Source organism: Bemisia tabaci, chromosome 3 (genome assembly GCF_918797505.1).
Source record: "Bemisia tabaci chromosome 3, PGI_BMITA_v3".
Taxonomy (NCBI): domain Eukaryota; kingdom Metazoa; phylum Arthropoda; class Insecta; order Hemiptera; family Aleyrodidae; genus Bemisia; species Bemisia tabaci.
In genome coordinates this window covers 44,116,909-44,144,439 of record NC_092795.1, presented here as the reverse complement: position 1 = coordinate 44,144,439, position 27,531 = coordinate 44,116,909, and the positions used below count along the sequence as shown (strand labels likewise).

The 27,531-nt window shown below is 38.4% G+C and overlaps 1 protein-coding gene across 6 annotated transcripts in view; it reads right to left on the bottom strand.

Moving 5' to 3' along the window:
• The window catches only part of LOC109030697 (RYamide receptor), a 195,898-nt gene that overhangs the window by 30,426 nt on the left and 137,941 nt on the right, over nt 1–27,531 (bottom strand). For all 6 annotated transcript variants that reach the window (XM_072298425.1, XM_072298426.1, XM_072298427.1 and 3 more), the window contains 2 exons: nt 21,517–21,716; nt 7,461–7,609 (listed from right to left, as the gene is read on the bottom strand). In XM_072298425.1, the coding sequence (XP_072154526.1) occupies nt 7,461–7,609; nt 21,517–21,716 (349 nt within the window). The remainder of the gene's footprint in view (nt 1–7,460; nt 7,610–21,516; nt 21,717–27,531) is intronic.

Below are 27,531 nucleotides of genomic sequence, written 5' to 3'. Positions count from 1 at the left end.
TAAACGTATCTACCAACCACCCATGCAGTGTCTTAGTCCGTGTGATGATATCTACACTCTTGTAAAGGTCACTCGGTATACTCGGTACATAATTGAATAGCTTAATAAGAGGAACTTTTCAGACAGCATCGTGACTGGTCGTGCCAGTGATCATAATTGGTTAGCATCTCATTTTAATCGGCTTCTCAAATAGCAAAGGTCGGGAAGGATGGGTCTAATAAAATGCCTCAGAAACAAAGACAATAAAAAAAAAAAAAAAAAAAAAAAACGCCATTTAGTTTTTATCTCTTACTATAAGGTGCGTTCCCAAACGCTTCGCGCCTGTAATGTATACAAAAGTACATTTATAAAGCAAACATTTTTGGCCAAAATTCATCATGAACACTGAAAAAAAAGTCGCTTGGATCTAGAGTCCAGCAGAATCTTAATAACATTGACAAGAAAAAATACTCTTAATTCAATCGCATTTTTCCTTGAATCGAAGAGCCAAGCCTCTTGATTTAGGAGGATTTCCATTTGATTCAAGCGAAATTCCGAAGATTACTTTTTCTTGTCAATGTTTTTAAAAGTCTGGACTCAAGATCCAAGCGACTTTTTTTTCAGTGAACCACATTATGCGAATCATTTCCCTCCGTTTTCCGAACTGTTATACGATGTTTTGATTTACAACTTGATAATGCAACGTAGAGCTACCGGGGCTGGAAAGGGGTTGGTTGTCATAAAGTCCGAACAAATCAAAACCTTGAGTCTGGGATTAATTGACCGTCAATGCAAACGCGAGAAAAAGGGAAGTGGAGCACAAATCATAAACTGTTACTTTCATCGGTAACTAATTTGGACGTAATCATGCTAAAAGGAACTATGTTCCACCCAAACCCTAGGTACATTGTTCCTTTTAGTATAAATACGTCCATTTGGTAAAAGTGAGGGGAAGCGGCACGGAAGGGTAGGAGACCCCAGTTTGTGACACGATTAGCGTGACAATCTCAGCGTGACGGCTACCGGCTACCCTTACGATTTTACATGATAAAGTATGACTTTAACTCATTTTGAAGAGTACCTAATATTTGGACCGAGTTTATCAGAAAGGAACCAACCCACATAAAGTTGAAACCGAGAAAAAGCGGTTTGAAGTTTTATTCCTCCATAAGACTCAATCCAGAAAATAAACTTTAACCTCTCTTTCCACAAACTAATTTCTTTTTTCGGACTTTGAGTTTTTGGCAGCAGAACATATACGACGAATGGAACTCAAAAACGTTTTTAACTCAGTTTTCTTGAAAATGTGGGCTGGTTCCTTCCTGATGAGCTCCGCCTATTATGAGTATCACGATAGCAATTTAAAAAAAAAACAAGAGAATTCCAATATGTCTGTTGTTCTAGATACTGACGTTATTTTGTGTCTGAATAACTTTGTTTCAATTTACGTAGATAGACACAAAGCATGTAGTTCTTGTGGTATTTTCAATATGTTTAAAATAAAATTTAAAATTAAAAAAAAAAACATGAACCTAAAAATGAGCTTTGTCAGGAATGAACGGGTGGCGCGGCGCGATACAGACCTAGGAACAAAGCGTTAATCATTGGCTATCGATATTTTTCAATTTGAAGTCATAGTACAGAATCGATTATCAGGTTGTTCGGACTATCGATCCTTATCCATAGGTTTAAGTGGCTCATCAGTCAGCCGATTCATCGCATAGCGTACTACGCCACTGCGTGGATTCCGAATAGAGCCTTTTTGAAATGGAAATGAGGGGGCAGGGCACGGCGCGGCGTGTAATCCAAGCAGAACAAATGCTGTTAAAATAATGCGAAAAGCCTCCCGTGATGGTGACGGACAAATCACAGTAAAGAGTTGTCAAATCACGAAGGTAAGTAAGCTAGTTTTTATACCCTGGTTAAAAGGCAAAGATATGAGGCCATCAATGATGGCCCATCATCAGATTCCATTAACGATGTTGCGATTAACTCAGCTTTACAACTGACTTTAATTGTCATGGTATCAAGTCTTGAGGATCAATCCAAAGACCAGAAAACAAAGAAATAATTACATTCATCAAAATTTTAAGTTTTCTTCTCTAAAATGTCGTTTTTCAAAAAGTAAAGACGTTTTCATGTATATATAATGATTCATTGAAAAAAAGGAATCTTAAATTTGCCGCTAAGAATGTATTTTTTCTTAAATCAAGACTTTTGCTGCTTAATATATACTACTTTTATGCTTAACCCAAGCTTTATTTTTCTTGTATCAAGGAACATTCAGCTTAAATCAAGATGAGAAAAAATTCTTGGCGGCTAATTCAAGAATCATCATGCTTGAGCCTAGCACCTCTTTTCAGTGTTCTTAGCTCAGATATAGCTATATTTTAGCTTTTTAATATTTTACCAGCAAAAAAAAAAAAAAAAAATATATAATTCCTTGCTCCTTGCAACTTATGCAATTTTTCATCGCGTTTTTAGTGACTAACCTAATAAATCTGCCATGTGTAATGATTGCGAAAATTTATTCAGTACGAAGAAAGTTCTATGAGCATTACAGGGCATCGCGGCGCCTCCGAAAGGTTTTTGTGAGCGGAGGGGTAGGTTTCGGTCTTAACCAAAATAATTATCACGTCGCGCTTAAAATTGTACGCTAAATGGTGGGATTTAATCAGGAGCTCTAGCTGTCTGTGGAGGATCCTTTGAAATAATTTGAAAGAGAATGAAATTAGTGACGAACGGTAGGCGCGCCGCATTGCCTCGGGTCGAAAATAGATGTTTCACGGAGATCAACGTCCAAATAAGCTTGTTAGTAGAGAGATCGTTAAACCTCGTGGAAAAGGATCGCCTAATGTCCACGCCGAGTTCTCATTAACATTCACGACAAAGGACCGAAATTCTCTGTTTAATTGAAGCTCAGTCCTCACTCCTCAGATTGCTCAGACCTGACTCAATGTCAGATTTAGCCGTCCTCTTTAAGGGAACGATAAACCCTTAGCCCTGAAAAGGTTGAGCTTTTCTATTACCCTCACAGCACACTACGTATCAGAAATGTCTTGACAATGTCTCGATGACATATTTCAAAATTTCTAAAAAGTTTCAAAAGAAACTTTTGGTGACCTTTAAACTCGCCAGATCGTTTCAGAAACTTCTCTATATTTTATTACGGCATCAATGATGCATGTTGGAAACCTCCTTGAAAACATGTTGAACTTATCTGGGTTGTTTCAATGATACATTACTGTTCCCTTTTTCAGCGAACATATGAACACAAACCAAATCTGTTTCCGCAATAGCTTCGAAAATTTTGTTACACTTACTTTCATGCTATTAGGGTGGTGGCACGTAACACGAGTTAAAAGTAACGGATATTGGAATTCGAAAGAATACTGATTTGAAATTAATTCACATCAAACTGCGTCGGGTCAGGACTATTTATACTTTTATAAAAGGTAAACCCCTGCAAAAAGTATATAGTATTTCATTTTCGTCGAGCGAGTTTTGCTCAAAACCGATTAAACTCCACGTGACGTCCATGCAAGCGATTCAGCCTCATAATCCTAATTAACTCAAAAAAATTTTAAGCACAGAATTTGACATCGGATTGGAGGACGCTATATTATTCTTTCAGTTTAATGCAAGATTAAGCAAATAAGCACTTTATGCCTCTTGGTTACTCATCTTTACAGACAGGTAGGTACTTTACAGCAATTATACATTATGCTTTTTTACTTGGACATCCTCATGAATCAAAATAAATAGGCGCGGCGTGAATGATAGACTATCGATAAATTTCCATTTGAATCCGTGGTAAAGAATCGATTATTTAGGTGTTCGTTGCAAACAAACTGTTAATCGATCCTTTTCAATAGGCTTAAATAACAGATCAATCGATGTATCGCAAAGCACGCTACGCTACTGCATTTAAGCATAAAGGCGTAAAATTTGTGTGAAAAATATTGACTGGAGCCCATTATTTGGCAACCTTTAAGCTCCGCCTCTTTGTGCTCCGTCCATCTGGGAGAAATTCATTTCCTACAGTATTTCCATTTTCAATTTTTGAGGAAGAGAGATTTGAATGCGAATTATACCCTTCTTTGAAATCGACAGAGAGATGCATTTTCGGACGATGTTGAAATCTTGAACTGGTTTTCCAAGTCACTTTTATAAGAATGAATGGAAGTCGGAGAGACAGTGTGGATGTGGTGGTATCGTCCGTCAAACCGCTACTGTTCGCAATGAATGAGAGTCCTCCCTCTGAGAATAGCACCCCAATCAAAAGAAAGTTCTCGTTTCTGTAAAATATCGACACTAATACCACAGGAAAGTTTCAAAGAATGTTGTCAAGTCCCTCTGTGTTGAATGTGCTTTTTCATGGAGGTAGCTAATCGAAGGCGGAGAACTCATACTTTACTTCTCCGCGTAAAAGAAGCGTTCATCTCATTGCCAACCATTCATTTATAACATAATTAAGAAATTTACGAAACGTTAAAAAATTACCAATTTCTAGGTTTCTTTTCGACAGAAATATTATTAAAAAATTTGCAATCATACGGAGAAAAATTGCATATGACTTCCTCATTATTTCCATTCTTATTTTATTTTGTTTATGGTGTGTATTAACACGATACGCGCTGATGATTATGCCTCAGAATTTTATAGCCATCTTTCTTACATCGGAGAAAGGGTTTATATATGATTTGAAAAGAAATGTAGGAGTAAAATCCATCTATGAAATGAAACAAATAATACTCTATTTTCGTATTTGCACGGATTGATACAATGTCCTGTCCCTTCTGCGGGTTTTTTGCAGTAGATGCGGAGGAAGTATTCCTAATGATGAGAGATTTTTCGGTATTTTTGAACAGTTAAATACTCCCCCCTCCAATACTCGATTTATTATACCACCGGCTTGGAAAGCCTCATCATTCCACATTTCTGCATGAATTAGTTCACAAGCAAATTTTCCGCTTCTCACAAGGTATTCCTCAACAAGAATTTGGTAATCGACGCTCAATATGAAAATTTCAAGAAATCTGATAAGTTATCAACAAACATGTCGCGAAAACGAGGGTTCTTGTAAAACATCGAAGATAGTGAGAAATACCCATTAAAATGCATTTATGGAATGCAAAAAATGTCCTCCCTTACTGAAGGGAAGAAAATCCTCATCATCCCCATGAGCTTACTCGCAGACCGAAAGTTCATGCGGAAGTTGTCGGGCAACTGAGCTCTTTCCGATACGGCGAGGCTTCCGATTGATCCGGCATCCACGAGAAATCTCACCACATCCCATGAGCACTCCACCCATCTCAAGCCGACTGTAAATAAAGCTGTAACGGCGGAGTATGTCAGACGTAAGGGCGCATTAGTCATAAAATAAACAGCTGCATTGTCTGAGCCTTTGTTCCCTGCAACCATTCAGCCTCCGCCGGTGACTGAAAGTTTCAGCCCGTCAGCCGTCAGCGTACATATGCTTCCCTTGTTTTGTTCTCCTCACTTTCTGCGGGCAGTGTTCACCTCAACTTCGGGATCCTCCCTAAGAATCTTCATCTCGATAGCCTCTATGCCAGATTTCCCGTGATGACAAACTATTGTGGGCCCAGCTAGATTTTATAGAGTTTTCTATATAAATGGGGGAGGACGAAGGGGGCGCCCAGTGAAAGGGTGGCAACAGGGGGTTTAATGGAGATGAGGGAGTGCCAACTCCCTGAAGGGGTTCGGGAGGATGAAGGACTTTGGCGGCTAGGTGTCGCTGAACGCCAACGAGCATTGTAAAAGCGGCTCTATGTATGTATACCATTCTTCTCAGATGCCCATCATAAACCGATTCTCCTACATTCGTCGTTCTTTTGTCAGTTTAATTTGGGACTAAAGTCTGAATATCAGGGAGAAAACTTTGTAATAGAGTTGAACATTTACAGCTTTTCCAGAAAATTAAGTGTTCGTTCAGTATTTACGGATACTTATCAAGGCAGAAAATTATTCTCTAAACGGTGTTTAATTGTGAACTTTTGACCATCCTATCTTTAGCTGAGTGTAATTTTATATTATAATTTCCAGAAACATATTTACAAGACTTTATTGTACTAAAATTTTGTCACTCAGACAAAACAATTATGGAAGTGAATTTATTTCAGTTTGTGATGCTACTGATTCCCTGTCGCATTTCAATATTTTCAAATGAAAATGGGTCATTGTTTTTATTCAAATTATTGCGCAATTTATTCGGATTTTCAGTAGTAAACTTTTCAGTAGTGATACAAATCAGTGAAATTATACATCATCGACACATTAGGTTACGTTGGAATGAAGTTACGGAGCAAGAGAAAACAGAATAGAGTGCCCCAGTTAGTGTCGCATGCGACAGACACTAAACGAATCTCATTGTAGCGCCTAGAATCCTGGATGCAACTATTCGGGCTCCATGGATATCCGTGTTGCATACGCACGGAAGTGAAGGCGTTTTGTCTCCGTAGGTACTCGCCGCTTCGAGCGTCGAGTTGCTGTTTTCGTGCCGAATAAGTAAGTTTGTTCTGATTTTTATCTTGACATCGTCAATTAACCGAAAAATGTACTGATTGTTTGAGAGTATATCATTAAGATCCTCAAACCTGCAGAAAATATATATATCTGATGGGGTTTTCTTACCCTTAATTTAACGATTTGTTCTTTGTTTGGATTTTTCTTATTTTGGAATCGTACTATTGATGTTCAGTACAAAATTTTAAGAAAAAAATCTCAATAAATTGCGCGATATTTTGAATAAAAACAATGACCTATCGTCATTTGAAAACATTGAAATGCACCAGGGAATCAGTGGCATTACAAACTGAAGTACACTCCACTTATATAATTTTTTTGTCTGAGTGACGAAATTTTAGCACAATAAAGTCTTGTAAATATGTTTGTGAAAATTATAATAGAAAATCACACTTAGCCAAATATAGGATGGTCAAAAGTTCACAATTCAAACACCGTTTAGGGAATAATTTTCTGTTTTGATAAGTATCCCTGAACATTGAACGTCTTGTGTTCGTTTTAAAAAGCTATCTCTTGGCAGGGAATGAGAACTCGTATAGTTGTGACTCATTTCTGAGAACGCAAGTATTTCTACGTCAAGTAAGGGAAAAATAATTCAATTACTGCGTTTTAGTTTATTCTGTGCAGGGTTTTCTTTAAGACAACTCTCTGCGATAATTTCCGGACAGGGGCGTAAAGTTTTAAGACGACACAGCCGATTAGCAGTGGCAAGAATATTGTTCATGTTTTCTTGCCAGGAAGGGTTTTTTATGCGGGGAACATAAAATATTATAATTGAATTACTGCAGTGTTGCCGAATTTCAGTCTAGGAAGTATTTTACGCTAAAAAAAGATTCTCACACATCGATCAGGAAAAATCACTCGACACTACTTTTACTTTGTTCTCCATTTTTTTCTAAGGTTCTGTCGTTCCCTTCAATATGAAAATTTCCTACCTGAGAGGATTTAAGATGGCCCGATGTCTGTCTACAGCTATAGCAGTGAGCGTGAAAATGCTGACATTAACGGTGAGAATTTGCACGAACGGGCAAAACGGACACATGAAATGCGGCAAATTCCACCTTTGGAGTAACGCTGCCTGAAACTGAAAGAAAAAAACGAGAAAAATTACCAAACTATAGATAGAATTATAAAACACGACATATGTGCAATTTTTAGCCCTACTCATGAAAAAAACTTCAGTATTGGCGGAGTCTCTAAAATAATGCAAGTCTACGTTAATGAGAAGACTAATAGATGCGTTGCCTACGTGATAGATTCCGTTAAATCCGGACAAATATACAAACACATTCAAGGGCTGTCATCCCACGAGTTCAGAGGCACGAGCTCTTTTTGATTTCAATTTATAGATTTCCACGAAATTGATACCACCCTCATTTTTCTCTAGCCTTTCACAAAAGGACTCTATTTCACCCACAGTCTGCAAATATCTACTTCTAGGAATGCCAGAAAAAACTTTAAAAATAAAATCTCTCATGATCGCTCATGAATCGATATTGTCAAGACACTTTTATTGACGTATTCTTTCAGAGGTGGCGCACAACGGTCTGCGAGGAATTTTCGCCAAAAATATTGAAAATTAGAACCACGAGTCACATAATGAACTGTAATGAGTGGACAGCAGTGCAAAACTAGAGAGGAGAGTGATTATAGTACAGCCAGGTGCATCGTAATACTTTACTAGAGTCCTGTTGAGACACTTACTTGCACCGCATCGGTTTCTCAGGTGCTATAAATAACGTTGAAAGTTGCGTCTTGGTGCGTCTGCACCTCAAACTACCGAAGTGTCCATTTTTTAAGGGTGTTTTCTTTGTTTTATCATAAGGGTTGGTCAACAACGACAGTATAGATAACTTGAAATTGCATTTCGACGCCATGCGCCACATGGCATTTATGACGATTTCTAATCTCATATAGACCTGTCTATAGATGGCTGTAGATTCCTAATCTATCAATAAAAGTAAAGAGGCCAAAAAATTACCCAAAAAAAGCCACACAGAGTGCTACAGAATTATTAAGAAATGGATATATTTATGTTAAAAAGAGCTAAATATGTTACATTTAAACCCTATGCACATAGTTTCTTTTGGCATAAGTACGTTCAAATATGGTTCGCTGATTTGCACAAGTAAGAGCAAAACCCCTGACGAGTTTTTCGGTGAGGTCTCAGCCAGTAGTGGCGTAGCATGCTTTGCGATTTATCGATTGCTCTGTCATTTATAACTACGGAGAAGGATCGATAAACAGGGTATTTGCAACGGACACCTAAATAATCGATTCTTTACCATAGCTTCGAATTGAGAAATATCGATAATCGATCGTTCACGCCTCGATCGCCTTCTGATCTCAGCATGATGGTATGTCCAATGCAACTGTCTGCGGTGAATACTGTCCTTCCTCAGACTTGCACTGAATTTAATTAAATCTCACTTTGTAACTCTAATTTTACCTTTTGATACTTCAGACTTTAAAATTCCCTGAGAATAGTGTGAGCCGAGCACTATTTAGCCATCCTTAATGTTAGGTACAATGTTTGGACCGCATGTTTGATGTTGTTGTTTCCTCCATAGTCGCTTACTCAGCTTTTAAGTATTTATTTTTCTCATATTTCCTACTCACTCCCTAATTTCCGTTTGCCCTATCAGCACGTTATAAAAAAGTATTTATATTTCACACATGGCAGCTTTGGCGAATGTTGCGACCTACAAAAACTTGATTTCTAAAAGTGCGGGGGAGTGGTATCCGAGGAAACTGCACTGAAGACAAACTAATGGGAACCATGCATGTATTGGGTGTAGGTGGATGAAAACTTGATTCAATACTTGGAAGCGAATACCTACAAATTTATCTGCTCCGAAGAAATTTTTAATTTTGTGCTTAAAGAGTATCCCACTCTCTCTGTCATGAAATGAATATTTCATTAATGTATTTCACGTTTGTGTATACTTTCAGGATCCTAGAAAGTTTCATACGTTGACTATGAATAGAAATCTATTTTTGAGCGACTGTATAAAATGTTACACTGGGGGGATAACAATGACGTCACTGAACAGGAAGGTCCGACACAGTTTCGATTGAACTGTTCGTGGCGTTCGATCGGAAGAAATTTGCGGCGGGGAGTGACAACCGCATTCACTTCCGAGTAGAAAGGAAAAAAAAAACCGAGCTCTTGAAAAATCATCGTTCCCTTTGACATCTCACCGACTTCCTCTGTCGAGCCGCTGCCTGTTAAAACCATCAGATGTCACAGAAGATTAAACGCGATCAAATACCACGTTCAATCCGACCAAATGTCACGAGCCTACGTCAAAACCTGCCAAATTTTGGAGGAAACTTCATCCTGAACCTCCGGGCGAAGTGCGTTCGGGACGTTGCGCCGTCTGGCAACGAAGTTTCGACATTCATCGAGCCTCGAAGCGAGTGGTGACGCTCTGAGGACGATCCATTCCGTTCTTTTATCATTCAATTAAGGGCGTTTATACCGAAACATCGAGCGTGATTTGTTACGTTGCCAGAATTGTGCAGCTTTTTCTCCCTTAGATATTTTTAATGAAGAGGACAAAAAAGGCACTGCCGAATGTATGCTGTCGGTTTATGATTGCGATTACTAGAAACGTCATTTCACAAAAATCGGAGGCGGGGGGCAACTGACCTGACATGACCCCTTACACGATAGCCAAGTAAAGTTAAAAAAAGTCAAGTTTTCAGCAATTCGATCAATTTATGTCGTTTATCTATAGGTCTTTTGAAACGAAAGGAGCGGGGGGGGGGGGGTGCAACCACCAGTGGCGTAACGGACTTCCGCTGGGCCCCCCCGCAAAATTTTTTCTAGGCCCCCCCCCCCCGTGTCGATAAAATTCCAAAATTATTCCCCCCCGCTCCCGCCCCTTCCCATTTTTTTGCCCGAGACATCTCAAATCACGGACTTGGAATGCCTCACCCCTCACCGTCCCGGATCCCTTACCCGATTAAATGGGGCCCCTAAAGGATCAAGGATCTAAAGGGTGGCAGGGGCCCAGCCCAGGCCCAAGGATCTACAGAGGGGCGTAGGCCCAAGAATCAAAGGTCCCCCGAGAGCCTTGGGGCCCTTTAGGTTCTTGGATCTCCCAAAGCCCGAATTACGAAAAGTGACAAAAAAGAAAAAATGTTTAGTAATCACTGAGTAGACATTGCAAGGCAGGGGTCCTCCAGCAAACAAAAAGTTAGGAACAGTCCGAAAGAAGTATAAAATACTCCGTGCTAACAATAAAAATCAGAGGAAGAAGCCCCATCTCGGTAAGTAAAGGCCCAAAGTTTGGAACCAAAGCTAAGCATCAAAAAGAGAGAGAGAAAAAAGAAATTCCGGCGGCCGAGGGCCCCCTAGGTGCCTGGGCCCCCCTGCATAGCAGGGTCTGCGGGGGCGCCCGTTACGCCACTGGCAACCACCTTCCCTCTCCACCAAATGATGCAACTGGTGATTAACCGTTCTATCCCGGTAGCACTAATTTTTAAACCAGTTACGAATCTACGACTTGGCGTGGATCTGATCAGTTTTGAGCGCCGCAAAACACTGTGCGTGTCACTATCAGTTACGGACGGAGAGTCAAGGAGCCTTCAATTTTCTCAGATACAAAACAGACAGCTACAGAGCACGAATAGTTGTATCCAGACTTCATTTTCAACGTCGTCGTCCCGTGTGTTTACGTGATATTGGAGGATATTGATTACAGGCACGGCTGTTCGGTCGAACGCATCATGCGATTCGAGATCTTTCACTTGTGAGTTTAAAACACACAGCCCGGAATTAGTGTGTTTAAGTGCTTTTGGAGATTCCTATGGGTACAAACGCGGCTGTTCGGTCGAACGCATCATGCGATTCGAGATCTTTCACTCGTGAGTTTAAAACACACAAAGTCCGGAATATGTGTGTTTACGTGATATTGGAGATTCATATCAGTTCAAACACGGCTATTCGGTCGAACGCATCATGTTTAGACATGGAGACTGAGTCGAACTCGCCTGATCTCATTTTGAATATGTAGTAAATGTATTTATCATAGCTTTAAGACAATACTTTAAAGTATATTACATGTAACAGATGCATTTTTTTAAAAGAAGAAATCACACAGAACATGTTTCTTTTTCCAGATGTCTCGCTCCACCTTGTCAGTCCAGACGATTCACTTCAGCTGCTAATATCATTTTGCATCGAAACATGAAATGGATCGCATTTAGCAAAAAGGAACCAACGTGATAACAGTGTTTTCAAAATCCTGCAACTTCTTTTATTCTTTTGAAATTAATTAATTCATGCACAATATTAAAATTTTCACCATTATTTTTCTTTAAAATTCACAATTTCTCAGTAGGAATTAAATACTATTTGCCAGTCTGATAGATTTTTAGACAATTATGAAGAAGCAACATTTTAACAACACTGTAATCGCGCTGGTTCGTTTTTGCGAAATGCGATCCAAATCTCCTTCAATCCTCATAACCTCGTGAAGGTATCGAAAAAGTCAGGAGTTCAAAATGTAGCCTGGTTTGACAACACGGCACGGTGTTTATGATTTTTTGTTTCTGCCAGCCTCAATTAAGTTGGGGCCGTAAGTCGCATGAAGCCGACAGGAGGCGGGAACGAGAGGGAAAGTTTTCAACGGCTCGGGGCGGAAAAGCGAGGCAACACTCGAGGATGACGAAAAGTCCTTCGTGACTCCACCGGCCCCTCCGGGTTTTTTCTCGACGGAAGATTAAAAGTGCAAATGAGTGATTTGACTTTTCCACACCCCGACGCGGGCTGACCTTCAGCGACCTTTAATGAAAGAAGTCGCTCCTGAGACTTGCGGGAATGATGGATTGGCACCTCTGCTCCGCCGATCCGCGCCTCGCTGTGTTCACGCATAATGCTATTTGTACAGGGCTGCCAAGTGTCAATCAACTCAGTCATTTAAGACTTTAAAGAACGAGAGTACCAACTCCCTGATTTTAATTTATTTTTCATAGTCAAGTAAATTTTGATGAGGGAATGGAATAAATGCACGTACTTATGCTAAAAAGAACTTTGTGCAATCGGTCATTCACGCCTCGTCACTGTATCTAATGATAAACCTCGGTACTACTTGCTTTGATTAATCTTGTAAATTGGTTGCCTTGAATATCTACCCTCAAGAAAAATAACCGCATCACCACTCCCATAGTGAGGAGCACAGCTATTCCACGAAAAACTGCATCATCACTCAAATAGCTTAAATTTCTAGAAAATCAGCTTCACCCTCTCAAATGCAATACCTCCTAGCTCTTCAACTAATATAATTAGTTCATCGTTTATTCGGAGAACAGAAGCTCCTTTCTTGGAAAAGAAGGGGAAATTCCCGGAATACATTTTTGTAGGTATCTAACATTATCCCCCGTTAGCGCAGCAATATTGCTCTCGGGGCATTTCCGTAACTCATCACGAATATCGGCAGATTTCTCAGTAAAGTTGAGGGTGCAATATAGACAAACAATTTTTACTTCCGTAAAATTGAAAAGATTGCACGCAGAATGCTTCTCAAGTCTCCTTGAATCAAACAGAAAAACCACAGTGTGTAATTTTGTGTTTAAGTGCTGAGGATGTACTTGATGTCCGAAATGTGCATCCACTAAACTTTTAATAAACAAAATGCGTGCAAAGGCAAGCCTTTCTCTCTTTTTTCAATATAATTTAGTTAATTAACACGCAAAATGCGATACCTCAATAAAAACCATAGCTGTACGTGCGTCATTATGGGCCGGCTTTATCAAAAAACGCACCAAGTCGGGAGTTGGCAGGAACCTGAAATATCCCATCGAATACATTTACGAGTAGAAATTTGCTGCCAGCTTAAAAATATGAGAGATACTGTTCCCCGGAAAAGTAAGATATTACCTTCAGTAAACACTCCGTTATTTTAAAATGATTTTATAACATTATAAGTTTGAAATACTTCTAGTAATGCGAACAAACAAAAAATATTTCGGAATTTTCATTGTCATTATAATGTGAGGTTTGCGCCCCCTTCTCTCCCTCTCCTTTTTCCTGTCACCCTCTTTCTCTCTTACTCTCTCTCTACCCATCCATTCTACCGTGCTAAAGAAAAATGCCGTATGAACATTCGAGAAAATTTCCTTCGATAAAATGTTTATTTTTGAGGAAAGTTGTGGATGTTTTTCCTTGAAAATTTCAGGAACTTTAGGTGAAATTGCAAACAAAATTATCTGAAAAATTAGAGGGAAACTATTCATAATTTTATCAGGAAATTTGTATTTTATCAACGGAAATTTGGCAACGCCTGAAGGTTCATACGGCGTTTTTCTTTAGCACGGTGGCATTCCCCTCTTCACCGAGTGCTTTCGATGAGACGATACCTAATCCGACAACTCCTGTCTTAGAGATTCTGGAAACCTGCAAATATGGAATGACGATGCGCTCAGGTGCAGCGCCCATTATTGCACTTAATTGATCAGTGGTGTAAATAATGAATGTAGATCAGGCTGGGTTGCTAATGGATGTGAGGAATAATCCATCTTGATGTTTGTCGTGTGTCTAAAATTACTGCCACAACGAAACCTCATCGACTGTGCTGGACGTGGCGGAAACCGACTAATCTTCATTCCACGGGATCCGAAATCACTTTGACATTTAAGCCTTATGATTGGATATAGCCTTCATATGTGCTGTCTCGTTGATATATACTGATACTTAAAAGATAAGACGCACACCAACCAACCACACGTATATACATGCATGTAACAGATTTTCGATTTGCATTTTATTGGGTGCGTTGGTTTACTTGCTTGACTTTTTCGTCTTCCTGATGATTTTTTGTGATCGCGTTATAGGCGATGCGCATTTCGGACCTTTCGCTGAAATAGTTGCCCGTAGAGTATGGATAAGGTAAGGATTCGAAGTGCGCATCACCTAACGTAATCACAAGAAATCATCGGGAAGATGAAAAAGTCAAGTAAGTAAAATTATAGATCAATTATATCGGATGGAAAGATTTACCGACCGATCATTCTAAAGTAAATCATGCATCTTCATACAGATACGTAGATTACAGTAAGGAATTTCAGAGGTTCTCATTTTTGAGACTCATGGAGACATTGCAATGCATCCATGCTCGCTTTGGCGGATCCAGCAATTTGGCTACACTGGATTTCCTCCATTTAAACCTATGGGAATGTATCGATTCTTAGGGGTGCCAGGTGCTCTGACATGAATCGATTATTTAGCGTAGGGTTTAATGTAAGAAATTCGGTGTTGCCAAATTGCAGGATCCGCTTCTGCATGCTCGTTACAATCTGTATAATCATGCTTGACTGAAATTTTATCGGTGATATCGTCCCGGAAAATTCAGATTCGCGAGGAATTGTAGTAATGGATGTTACTTGCTTGTTCATGAACGTCTTTGTGACTGATGAAAGTCTCCTTACATTTCGTGATCTCCCCTCCCCCACCCTTATCGCGGCAGACTATCGTGTTCAGTGTTCACACCAACGGCGCAGGGGTGAAATACTGCTTCGCATAAGATATCTCCCTCCATTGGTTTCCTTGCCCGCGTTCAGTAGAGGGCGCAGATTTGGAAAAATAGATGGGCATTTACATTCACAACAGGATAGCGACTTATCCTTTTTGGTAAGTGTATCTCTGGAGGATAGATTTATGTAAATCGTGGTTTGAACAGACGAAGCCCGCAAGATTTATTTACATCATTTTTTCCCCTTTGAATATTCCCTCGGGCTCAAGTGAATCCGATATGGTTGATAAGCGTAGCAAAAAGTGTTCTTTTTTCAGTTTACTTTTTCGTTCATCGATAGTAAATTTTTTCTACTCAACCAGTGGAAGTATTTCTTTTTTTCCTTTTTTTCTTTTTTTTTAATGAGGATTGAATTTCCAGACTCCAAAAGGGAGAACGAGACTTTTAAAAGCGGAAGGTTTGAGGGTATCCGAGGACTCAAGTTGTATATACATGCACCAACGTTATTCTTCCGAAGCAATTGGACCTGTGCGGGCATCAATTTTTTATTTCTTATATTTACCTTTTTACGAAATCTTGTAATAAAACGATGAAAAAAAAATGAAATAATTAAAGTACACATCACAACCGGACTAAAAATCAAAAGGGCATTTATGCTCTTTGACATGAACTAACAAAATATACCATAAAATATAAAGTAAAGTAAGCCGATGTAAAAAACTGTCACTCTTTATTACTCTTTATTCTTTATTTATTTTTAATAGATGAAGCCAAAGAGAAATACACAGAGCTCAATGGAAACAGAATATTTAGCTCGAAATTTCTTGAATTACTATATTTTCTAGTCACATGCTGTTTTGTAACAGTCATGCAAAATATTCAGGCTTGTATGGTTCCTCGAGCCAGCAGATCAGAAACTACAGCAAGGTCGGGCCATATCAGTTTAAAGTTAATTTAGCGGTTAGTAAAATGAAGGACAAGAAGAAGAAAAGAAAAGAAATCAGTTTTACTCCAATATAATAACTGAGAGCCGGGATTAAATTATTGATCTTGTGAGTCTTAGTTCCACCCACGAAACCTAGTGCTTTCATCCCGGGCAAAAGAGTTAATGCAAGAGGTAAATCAATTTTAAAAGCGTATGTGAGCTAATGGTGGATGAGATACGCTCATTTTACTGACTTTGAAGAGCTTTTAAGGTTCTCTTCCAGTTCTATGTGGAATCAGATATTTCTCTTTGAGTGAAGTAGAAGGAGAAGTATAATTGGCTGTATTTATGCTAAAAGGAACTATGCACATAGGGATTGCGTGCAACATAGTTCCTTTCAGCACAAGTACGTCCAATTGTGGAAAGTTGAGAGCTTTTACAAACCGAAGATTGACTTCAAATTCCTAATAGAAGAAGAGATATCGATATCTTTGGCTTTAAAGCACGTATTACAATAATTTGAGGGCCAAAAATTTCCCTTCAAAAGTTCATTTTTTTCTTGCATTATCCTACATAATCATTTTGATTATTAGATACAACATATTTCGTGAAATAAATAAATATCAATGAAAATAATAAAAACATGTTTTTTGAAAGAAAATAAATAGGCACAAAGTAATAAGAAATGAGCGGACATATCGCATCGTTGTTATATATCAAACGGCCTCTTTCATCGAGGGATCGCTATTCTTCCAGTGAGTGTATAGATTGACTGCGAATGAGACCCTTTGTAACATGTGAAATATATGTTTTTCACGAGCCAGCCATGGAGTTTTTGAAGTTTCCTCCGCAGGTTTATTAAATAAAGAAGCTCAAATTTTACATAAAAGCTGAGGTTTATGTTCTGCCGTCGCAACTTTTCCCTCCAACTTTATTCGAGTTGAAAAGTGCACTGCCCCGCCTGCGAGCATCGCGTGCCTCGAGCCAATGCTCTCGTATGGGATCATTTGAATTTTTGTCCAATTAACAAATGAAACTAATTTGCTTTTCGTCGAAATGAGTTTTGAAATTACAGGTTATTTATTTTTTTAGAGAAGCGCCGCGTGGCTTTTATTATTTCAGAGAGGATGCTCATTATCTTAAACTTTAGCACTGTTGTCAAACGTATTTAACATCGATTGCACGAGTCATCTTTAATTTTCACCGACGGAGAACCTCTGTTTCGTGCGGCAGTTTCGATATAAAGGAAAGTTCATGTTCTCTGTGTTCTTGTAATCAGTGGCGTGGCGTACTTTGCGATATATCGATTGATCTGTCCCTTAAACCTATGGGAAAGGATCGATAAACAGGGTGTTTGAAACGAACACCCTAATAATCGATTGTTTACCATACCTTGAAAGGGGAAAATATCGATAATCGAACTTTCACGCCTCGCCACTGCTGGTGATGGATCAATGGAGAGAATTATTGATCCCACTTAGCTTACTTTGAGCTTACTTTAAGCCCCACGAAACCTTTCAAAGGTTTATCATTACGGCAAAGAGAATACCAAAAATCGAGAAATGCACTCATGGTTTCAATAAAACTCATTGGAAGGAAAATCCTTGGTTCCTACCTCCATTAGAATTATCTTCCATCTCATACGAAGTTCCGAATTTATTCTCAAAGGATACAATTCTATGTTTACGATAAAAATGTAGATGAATTGTCTTCAAATATAGGTTCAAACCGAGGTAACAAGAGGCATTATTCATGTTCATTGAGTATGGTTCCACCGTCGGATGTAAAACCTTACGAGCATTTTTACGTAGGGAAGAGAGTTTAATGGCTATTGCCGGACCGCGTGTTTTAATTATATTTACAAAGATTCGTTTCCTGTATTTGATACACTGTAGTAGACGCATGGAAAAACTATTGAGGTTGCTATTCTGGAAATTTGCGAGAGGTTTTAGGGTGTTCAAAAGACGGTAATATATGATTCATAATCGTATACATAATTACTTTTTTCTACTTAATATTACTAGAGTTGGTTCCATGAATATAATGGATCTAGGGCTTAAAGTCAAATTATAAACATAGTGGTAGTAGTAGTAGTAGTAGTAGTAGTAGTAGTAGTAGTAGTAGTAGGTAGTAGTAGTAGTAGTAGTAGTAGTAGTAGTAGTAGTAGTAGTAATATTCGTAATAGTGATAGTATTATTAGTAGATAGATCAAAATAGGAGCGATCTGAGACGTACATTTTTATTTCTTATGAGTTTTTCTAATGCTACTTCACTTTGACGTGAATATTTTCTCTTTATTTTGGTAGTAGTTTCAATCTAGCTGGAAAAAAATATGCCAGAGAAAAACGCAGACGACCCGCTTTAAAATGGCAACTGCGCAGACGACCGTACACTTTGAGACTGGAAACTGGAATCCTTCGTTGCAAAGCCTTATAGTTTTACAGCGGCTTTACTTCGTGGCTTAGAATATTTCATTTCCTTCTTCGTATTTATTCGTTCATTCGTTTCCGGTTTTATTATTCTTACGACCAGTTTCGTCAGCAATTTTGCTTCCGTTCCTTTTCGCTTCCAACGAATTAACATACTTTTCCATGACGATTATTAGCGCACTATGTGCTTGGCCGAAGAAGATTAGAAAACCTGGTCATTACCTTCGTGGGTAGTAAAAGTTAAGTGGTGCGCTAGATCATGAGAATTATTTTTGTTTACCTTCTTCCTAAAAAAGTATAGTTACAATTAAAACAATCACAGCATTTTTTTTTTCGGAGAGATTTAAAAAATCTGTTTCAGATTCTATAGTGTGTTCATCGCCTGCCAATTTTGGTAAAAGAAAATGATTAGTTTTAAAGAAAATTGTAATGTCACATCATACACACGTTACCATTCAAGCTGGTTACTCTTATGACCTCTTTAAATTAAAAATAAAGACAAGAAGTATAGTTTAAAGCTTAAGCATTTTGCTATGGAGTGACCAAAAAAAGAGAAGCAAGGATATGACCCACTCAACTGAGTAAAGCCAGGTACACAATATTTGCGGAACGGTTAATCGCGAGGTTCGACTCAAAAAACGCCTTCAAAATAGTGTGTATACTTCCAGCACCGTCAAAGAGTTTGAATAGTGGTATCACAAGTATGTCCCTAGCTTTCTATTACGGCACTTGTGTTTCATAGAGCGGAAATCTAAAAGCGGAGGACATCATAGTTATTGATCAGCATATCAAGAGGGGAATTTAAGATTTTGAAAGTTTGCTTTTTATGGCAAACGCTAGTGAATTTTAAATAATGACGCCGGTTGCGATTAGACAAACACTTTTTTATACTCTTCATTCTATTGTACTTTAAAAATTACTCTAAAAACAATAAAAGAGGTGACAGGGATACATTTTGCTTGCAATAACTTCTTAACACGCATTAGCAGACGATAAGGATAATTTGAAGCAAAAGTGGTTTTTTTACGTAGATATTGGCATGGTGAATTTTCTGTTACAGTCTGACTTATAGTATGAAATATAACTGACGTATAAAATAAACTGAAATCATAATACCACGCATTTAAAGTCACCAAATTACCTTGAAGCAATCCAAACTTTCATCACAAAGAAAAATGTAAAAAAAAGTAGAAAAAATTTGCACATTTTGTCATATAAGATTAATGACCATTGTGTTTTTAATACACATCTAAACTAGTTAAATTAAGCGCGTGAAATAAGAAATTTCTTACAATTTGTTTTATGAGAATATGAATTTTTGAGGATCCCTCGAAATGTCATAGATGTAAGAATTCTACCTTAAGATTTCCTTTCATCTTTGAGAACTCCATTTTCGACCAAAATACAAAATAATACAAAATTGTATCCAAAAGAGAGTGCATCTTAAACTTGCTTGTACAGAAAGTCTAGTTTAAATAGAGTTTGTATCCTGGTTAAACTTAGTACTTTTAAATGTTAAAATCTCTTGGAATTCCACCTAAATGATTTGACTTGGAGACGAACGTCTTTAAGTAGGAAGCGGAAGTGATTCGGAGAATATTTGGCAACGAGGCTTTATTATACCTGGCAGCGAGATTCAATTGGTCTTAAATCTAATAAAACCGTAACGCTTCCTTTTATTCCAAGTCAGTTTCATGTATCCCTTTTAACTCAGCTTTTACTCGGGGCCTCTCATCATTGCATTTCGCTTTGATCCTGTTTTCATTTGGGATGCGTGGCCTTATACCCTGATTTTCATCGGCAATGTAAAAGTAACTCTCAGAACATTTGAGTAATTTTAACAGTCTTCATATCGCGACTGTTTGCGAAACGCGTAATACAGAAATCGCTGGAAACATTGATCGGTGACACTCTAGTTACAAATGAAAAATATAGATGTTCAATGCCAGTTTGCCCACTGCGAACGACGTATGATAACCAAAAAACGTACAATTGTTATGTATTATACATTTTTTGAAAGTTCATACATACCGTAGGTGTCGTCACATTGTTCAATATTCATTACTTTCAAGTCTGTCAGAGCCCTTTCCACCATTGTTTCGCGTCTTCTCGGTGACGCGTTAGATGCAACTATATATACATATAGTTCAATTGAAACATCAATATGATGCATTTATTTTCAAAAAGAGCCCTCTAACTATCCAACGCTACATGTTGACGGTGACACTGCAAAAATGTGTATCTCTATTGCGGAGTTTTGACGTCTCCGCTACTATTTTGTTTTTTAAAAGGAGACTGAACCAACATCATGGCTTGAAATTTCCACGGAATATTCATTACAGAGAGAAGAAAAGTCACCGAAATTTTCGAAGAAATGAAGTGCAATAATTTTCACACAAAAAAATAAAGTTTGACAGGAAGTTTGCTACATTGCAAACCGAGATACGCATTTCTACAGTTTCACCATCGCTGTGACTTTAAAAAAACCGCAATTTGATTTTCTAAAAGATTTTAATGTCCTCGATTATTTTATGATTCTCAATCATTATTCTGGAAATGTATTAGGAATGTAGAAATATTAGTTCGGCACACATCATGCACGTCTATTGGTCAACCACGGCAGCATTGGATGAGAGAAGGGATCGTTTTGCGTGGGAAGCAGAATCTTCAATGAGTTTCGGGCAGGAAATCAGCGGGCTGCTTGTTGAAATCGATAGACAAAGCAATAGACAAAGAAGACAAAAAGAATATGGAGGGATCCTGTTGGTAGAAGCGGGTAGTTGCAATGGACAAAGGTAATAGACTAACCCACGGCAACCCATGAGAAACCTTAAAGTTAGTCTATCATTTTCTTTCTTATTTTATAAGAGCCGCCCATTCCAACCAATAGGATCGCTTCATACTCCTTTTTTCTTTTTTTTTCACAAGCTGAAAATAGCCCCTGTTGGCTAATCCCACGCTTACCACCAGCCCCAGGTGACGATTGTCTGAGACTATCAAACCCAGGTTACCCGGCCGGGAATCGAACCCGGGACCTCTTGGTTATAAGGCCAGCACTCCAATCACCACACCACAGGAGGTCGACAAAATGTCTTTTTTGTCGATCGTTTTGTCTATCAATTTCAACAATCAGGTTGAACACTGTAAGAGTAGAAGTTACCTGGAATGGTATGGCGAATAGTCCGATGACGATGTCGGCGAGGGCGAGATTGGCAATGAAGCAGTTGGTGACATTCTGCATTCGGCGGCTGGTGGCCACGATCCAGATCACCAGCGAGTTGCCGACTACCGCCACGAAGGAGATTGTCCCATAGAACACGGATAGCAGGATCACTATCCCCACCGGGACCTCGTACAGAGCTGCAACACAAACACGCATTTCCTCAAAAATAAATTCGTACACCCTAAAAAAAAATTGACCTACGTTAAGTTAGGTTGGAAAAGGTTAGGTTAGGTTAGGTTGGGTTAGGTTAGGTTGCACTGGAAAAAAAACACATTGGATCTAGAGTCCAGACTCTTGAAAACATTGACAAGAAAAAGTTTTCTTTATTCAACCAGATTTAAGCTTAGATCAAAAGGAAATCCGCTCAAATTAAGAGGCTTGGTTCTTGATTCAAGCAAAAATCCGATTGAATCAAAAGTATTTTTTCTTGTCGATGTTTTTAAGAGTCTGGACTCTAGATCCAATGTGTTTTTTGTTTTTTCCAGTGTGGGTTGGGTTAGGTTAGGTTGGGTCTAAAAATATAGACCCCGAGTAGTGACTCGAGTTGAGTTCAGAGTCTCGTAGTTCATATCATTAGAAACTTCCCCCTTGTATCCACGTATTTACTATCTTACCTTTCTGACACTTTAGAGAGCGCAAAATCACTGAAAAACTGGAAGAAATGAGTTTTTTATGTTTTATTATACGAGCAACGAGATAATTAATGGTAAAATTAGGTATTTCTCTCTGGTGATAAATAGAGGCATCAGATGGAGTGCAGCGTAATCAAAGGCGAACGTAACAAGCCCCGTTATTTTCTCGAAGGTGATATTTTGGTGGAGATCTCTCCTTGTCACTTTCCTCTCCTGAAACTCTTTAAAAAAGGATCAGTCAGTTTAGATTTAGAGTGAGAAAAATTTGTGTCACAAATCCTTATTTCGGCGGACCCTAAAAGGCAGGTTTTCCTCATGCCATAGACTTTTCAGAGGGTTTTTGAATCGGAGTGGTTTCATTAATCTTGATTTCGAACCGATACGGTGCAAGAAAAAAAAAGATACACCGGAAATAAAATACACACCATTCTTTACATTAAACCTAAAATCGGATCTTCCGCAAGGTGAACTTTCGCAAGTGGATTGTTTTTTTCCTCGAAATGAGTTTAAATCGATAATATCACCAAAATCTCTTCAGAATGCGGGTTCGGGAAAAACCAAGAAACGGGGACGACAGGAATGAGGAAAACTCGGGGTAAAATTAAAGCCTCATCCGCATTATTGTCAGCAGATTCAATCGAATCGTTGGACTTTTAACTTGAAAAAGTCTCTGTTAAAAAACAATTTCAAAACTTAAACACATTTAAAATGTAGTTACAGACATTATTTCCGACGAGACAAACTCGAATAAGGAAAGCATTGGCGTCGGAGAGCGGCTCTGGGGGCAGTAGTTGTAGTCAAGAATGAGGGCCTAGACACATTTTGTCATTGATGTACAATCCGACAACTGTCGATTCATGTTTTGTAACTTAGCAGATTTACGTAGCCGGTGTATAAATGTGTATTGGGCTTTGATATGGCGAATACATGGCATTATCACTTGTTGTATACTTTTAATTTTGAAAGCTCTTTGGAGGTCCGCTTCCTAAAAAATCTCTGGTTGATAAGTCGTTTAGCGAGGCTGCAAAAAATTTGCATTTTTATATCTGAAAGTGTAGGTATTGGTTTTTTGTATAATTGTTTTTTTGGATTGCTGGAAAAGTAACGCATACTTCTATAATTTAGGACTGAGTCAGGGAAATATAAGGTTCGTTAAATAGTAAATATTCCTAGTACCGTGTGACACTATTGTTAACGAAAAGTTTTTGCAACTTGTCAAAGAGGTTGTTGAATGATCTTCGAATAACTTTTGATGAGCTAGAGGTAATGGTTCTATCTGCAGCTCGTGGACTTCTGTACGATATTGTCCAGAATCATCTAAATTTTCAAAAAGTGTCCGCTTGTTCGATACCCAATTTGCTCATTCATGCATACAAGGAGAAGCGCATGAAAGCTTTAGCAGACATTTTGGAGATGAATCAAGAATTAGATGAAGAATTTATGACTTAAATCACGGCACCTTAATCACGGGATGACCTTAATTACGGCAACTATTTATTGTCCATGAGATGCAGATGGTTCCATTTCCCTAGCTCATCAAAAGGTATTCGAAGATCAATTTCATCAGCCACCCGTACGAACCACGTTTCTAGTGACCCGTACTTGCTTCGCACGTATGAAACATACAATCAGAGAAAACAGAATTCATCTTACAATAATCAATAATCAGTAGGACATGAATCGTTGCGATGTATAATACGACATTATAATGCGGCATTACTATTGTAATTCATTTTAATGTTTAGGGGCATTATAAATCATTATTGCCACGTCGGAATGAAATGTTGTAGACTGAATTGAAAAGCATGTTGGCAAAATTTATTATAAAAATAGTATAACATGTAGGTACATAACATAAAGGTAATACAAATTAAATGATTAGAGCGTGTATATTTCATTACATTATAGGTATATTACAATCATTTTTGTCATTGTTGGAAATTTTGATAGTTTGAATTTTGATAGTTGATAGTTGATAGTTTGAGAGTTGAAAATTTGGTTATTTTATTTAGTTAAGGTGATTCGATAGACGCCATATTTTGTGTCAGAATGGCATGCGACTTTTCCATCAATTGGTTCCATTTTTTCATTTACTCATCATTTTTCTCCAATTTTAAGTTTCGCAATTCTGTTTTCAGGAGACTAAAGCACTCACTTATCAATTTGTATATTTATATTGAGTTAAGGGTAGAGACGTATTCCTCACCGGAATTGAGGAATGGAGGTGTTACAGTATGTCCGGCATTAGGTTCCATTTCGACATCAGCGACGATCAACGCTGCGATACTGGAAGCCAGTCTTCCGATATTAAATCCCTAGCGGGGAAGAAAAAAAATGCCTAGATTTCGCTAAAAATCCCTAAATCCCCAGATTTGCTCAAATATACTTAAAAAATCCCTAGATTTTGCAAAAAGCGCCATTTTTTTATGAAGAATCATGATGTCATTCGATGTAGCGATTTGCAATATTTAAATCTGATTGGCTCGTTTGAATTTTGGCGCTCTCTGAAAGCAGTGCTAATCCAGACCAATAAAATGAAAGAATATTAGTTGATTTCTTATTATTAACAGGTTGAATGCAGTTGAATGTCAAGTACATCGAAGGACACAATCGTTTTAATTTCCGGCTTATTTGCGGGGAAAATAGTGTTGCCAAAAAGGCCTACAAAATATAGATGAAAAAATGTTTTCGATTGTCGAAGCTATAATTGAGGTTAAAAAGTTGATTTTTGGTAACTTTACCTCATCAAAAAAAAATCCCTAGATTTCCTGAAAAATCCCTAAATCCCTGGAAATTCCGGAAAATCCCTAAATCTAGGAATAAACCCTTAGACATCGGATGGCTGTTGGAAGCATTAGAGTCAACATTTGAAACGCTGCTGCAGAATTTGCCGGGAGTATAATCGAGTGTTGAAAGTCAGTAGAATTGAACAATGTAATAATTGCTTTCCGAAATAAGCGTTATAATAAAAAAACAACGAATCTGAACTGTTAATACTGGAACACACCTTCTGTAAATGTACCTTGCGAGAGATAAGTAAAAAAATAGATGTACTGGAGGAGAAGTGCTTCTCCACAGAGTTTGAAGAAGGAAAAAAAATGCCCAAATTTACTTACTTCAGCATTTTCGGCAAAATCACTGCAATTTCCGAACCTTTTTCTGGCCAGGGGCCAAAATTAAATGATTATGAAGGGCCACTTAGATGTTGTAGATAAAAATAGGACTGTTGAAAAAGTCGCCGTTTTCAATAAATATGTTCCCGGAATGGAAGAGTTAGGTTAAAAAATTTAGAGTTAAAAAATTCCCATGAGCCGAGTGCCGTAGGTTAAGGGCCCGTTCGCCAAAACTAATCGGAACTGTATGAATGAATTGCTCCTTTTAAAAATCAAAACAATATCGAATTGCGATATATTACACAGTTAAGATAGGGCTATGTCCTGTCGTAAGCGGCGACATACAGTCGATATCATTTCAATAATCGCCCCAATGGCCACGATAGTTGTTAGACGTTTACGGTTTCCCTGGTAACCTTTGTTTGCTATCAGCTGATATCGAGTAAATGACTAGGAAGCTCCAACCCAGTGGTTAAAGCTTCCTTAACCGCGAAAACTTTAAAATTCAAATTTTCAAATTTTGAACGTAAAGTACATTTTTTCCATCACGAGATAAAAGCACAAACAAGTTTTGAATTGTTGACTGTATCACCATGATTCCAAAAATACAATACACAACATAGCATTGACTAACAATAAAACAGTATGCAATAAAATAAAGTCATGACAAGGAACATAGCCGAAAATGGCGCCGATTCCCATCAACCAACGCGCGGTCTCTACAATGTAACATGCTGCATTGATACTCCCCAGCTGGGACCGTCCGGAATAGCAGCTCTAGTGCAAGCACCAGAGCCGCAAAGGGTTAAACTTAATAAAAATACGCAATCATCAAGTCATTGCACGGTTTCATAATCACTCACAAAATTACAGATGATTTAAGACCAGTCAAAAGGCCAGCAAACTGAGTAGGGATGCCAACGTAACGCTGAGGCCCATTGTTTTGACGTATTTCAGGAATTTCGGCCTACATAATCCCCCCGTGCACGTTCAAAATGACCCCCCTTCCTTTCTGCCTAGCGCAAATTGGCTATAAATAAGAGCGATATTGCCATTATTCAAGATATTATTCTATTTTTAGCTCTATGCTGCCGTGCTACGGAAGAACGCCGTATGAACATGCGAGAGTTGCCACATTTCTCTTGATAAAACATATATTATTGACGAAATTCATGCATATTTTTCCTTGCAATTTTCAAAAATTTCAGATTAAATTGCGCACAAAATTTTCTAAAAATTTCGGAAAATAATATTCACAATTTTCCCAGTATATTCGGTTTTTATCGGAGGAAACTTGGCAACGTCCGAAGGCTCATACGGCATTCTTTCTTAGCACGGCAGTATGTGTCCCACGAATTTTGACGGTGTGCATGGAAGCGGTGACAACGGTTAACTTCCGGTGTTCGGAGAAAATCGCGCGGCTCGGGTATGAGAGTGTCAGGTTCTAATGTAAGCCCCCTCCTCTCGTCTCCTGTATTCTGATACGTCAAGCGAGGAATTTGTCAAGCGAACCGTGTGAACATCTCCTTCACCCCCGGCTCATTGATGCCCCGGAATGCGGACATGATTTAGGGTCTTTTCGCTGCACACTCAAGTGGGTAATTTTATGGAAGCTTATTTAGAGATTTGCTCTCCCGTGAAATGATTGATGCGGGGTGAAGTGCGCGGCACGATCATGATGCGGCGGGAAATTTGGTTTTTTTCCTCCACCTGCGGTTGGAGTACCTAGAGTGGGAGAGTATGGACAGATCTGTTACCCCGAAAAGGAGTAATATAGGGTGGAAAACAAAAACAAGGCTAAAATACAACAATAAAAAACCCGAGACGTTCCGACTCAAAACTGAGTCATTTTCAGGAGGAAAATACAATAAAAAATAAAAAATATCAATAAAAATCCTGAGATCTATGTTTTCTACGCCTTTCTCGTTAGAATGCGCCTTTAAATGATATTTCACACTTCCGATCAGTTTTGACTTGTAGAGCTTTCTTGTAATGCTCAAATTTTAGGCGACTAAATTTCCATTTTGATCGCTGCCAGACAATCCAGCCACCAATTTTTTATGAGAACGAACGAACGAACGAACGAACGAACGAACGAACGAACGAACGAACGAACGAACGAAAGAACTACTAATTAGCGAACTCTCTAAATTATTTTACCCCTCCCCCATCCCTCTCTCTCCTTGAATTCGTACTCGAACCATCGG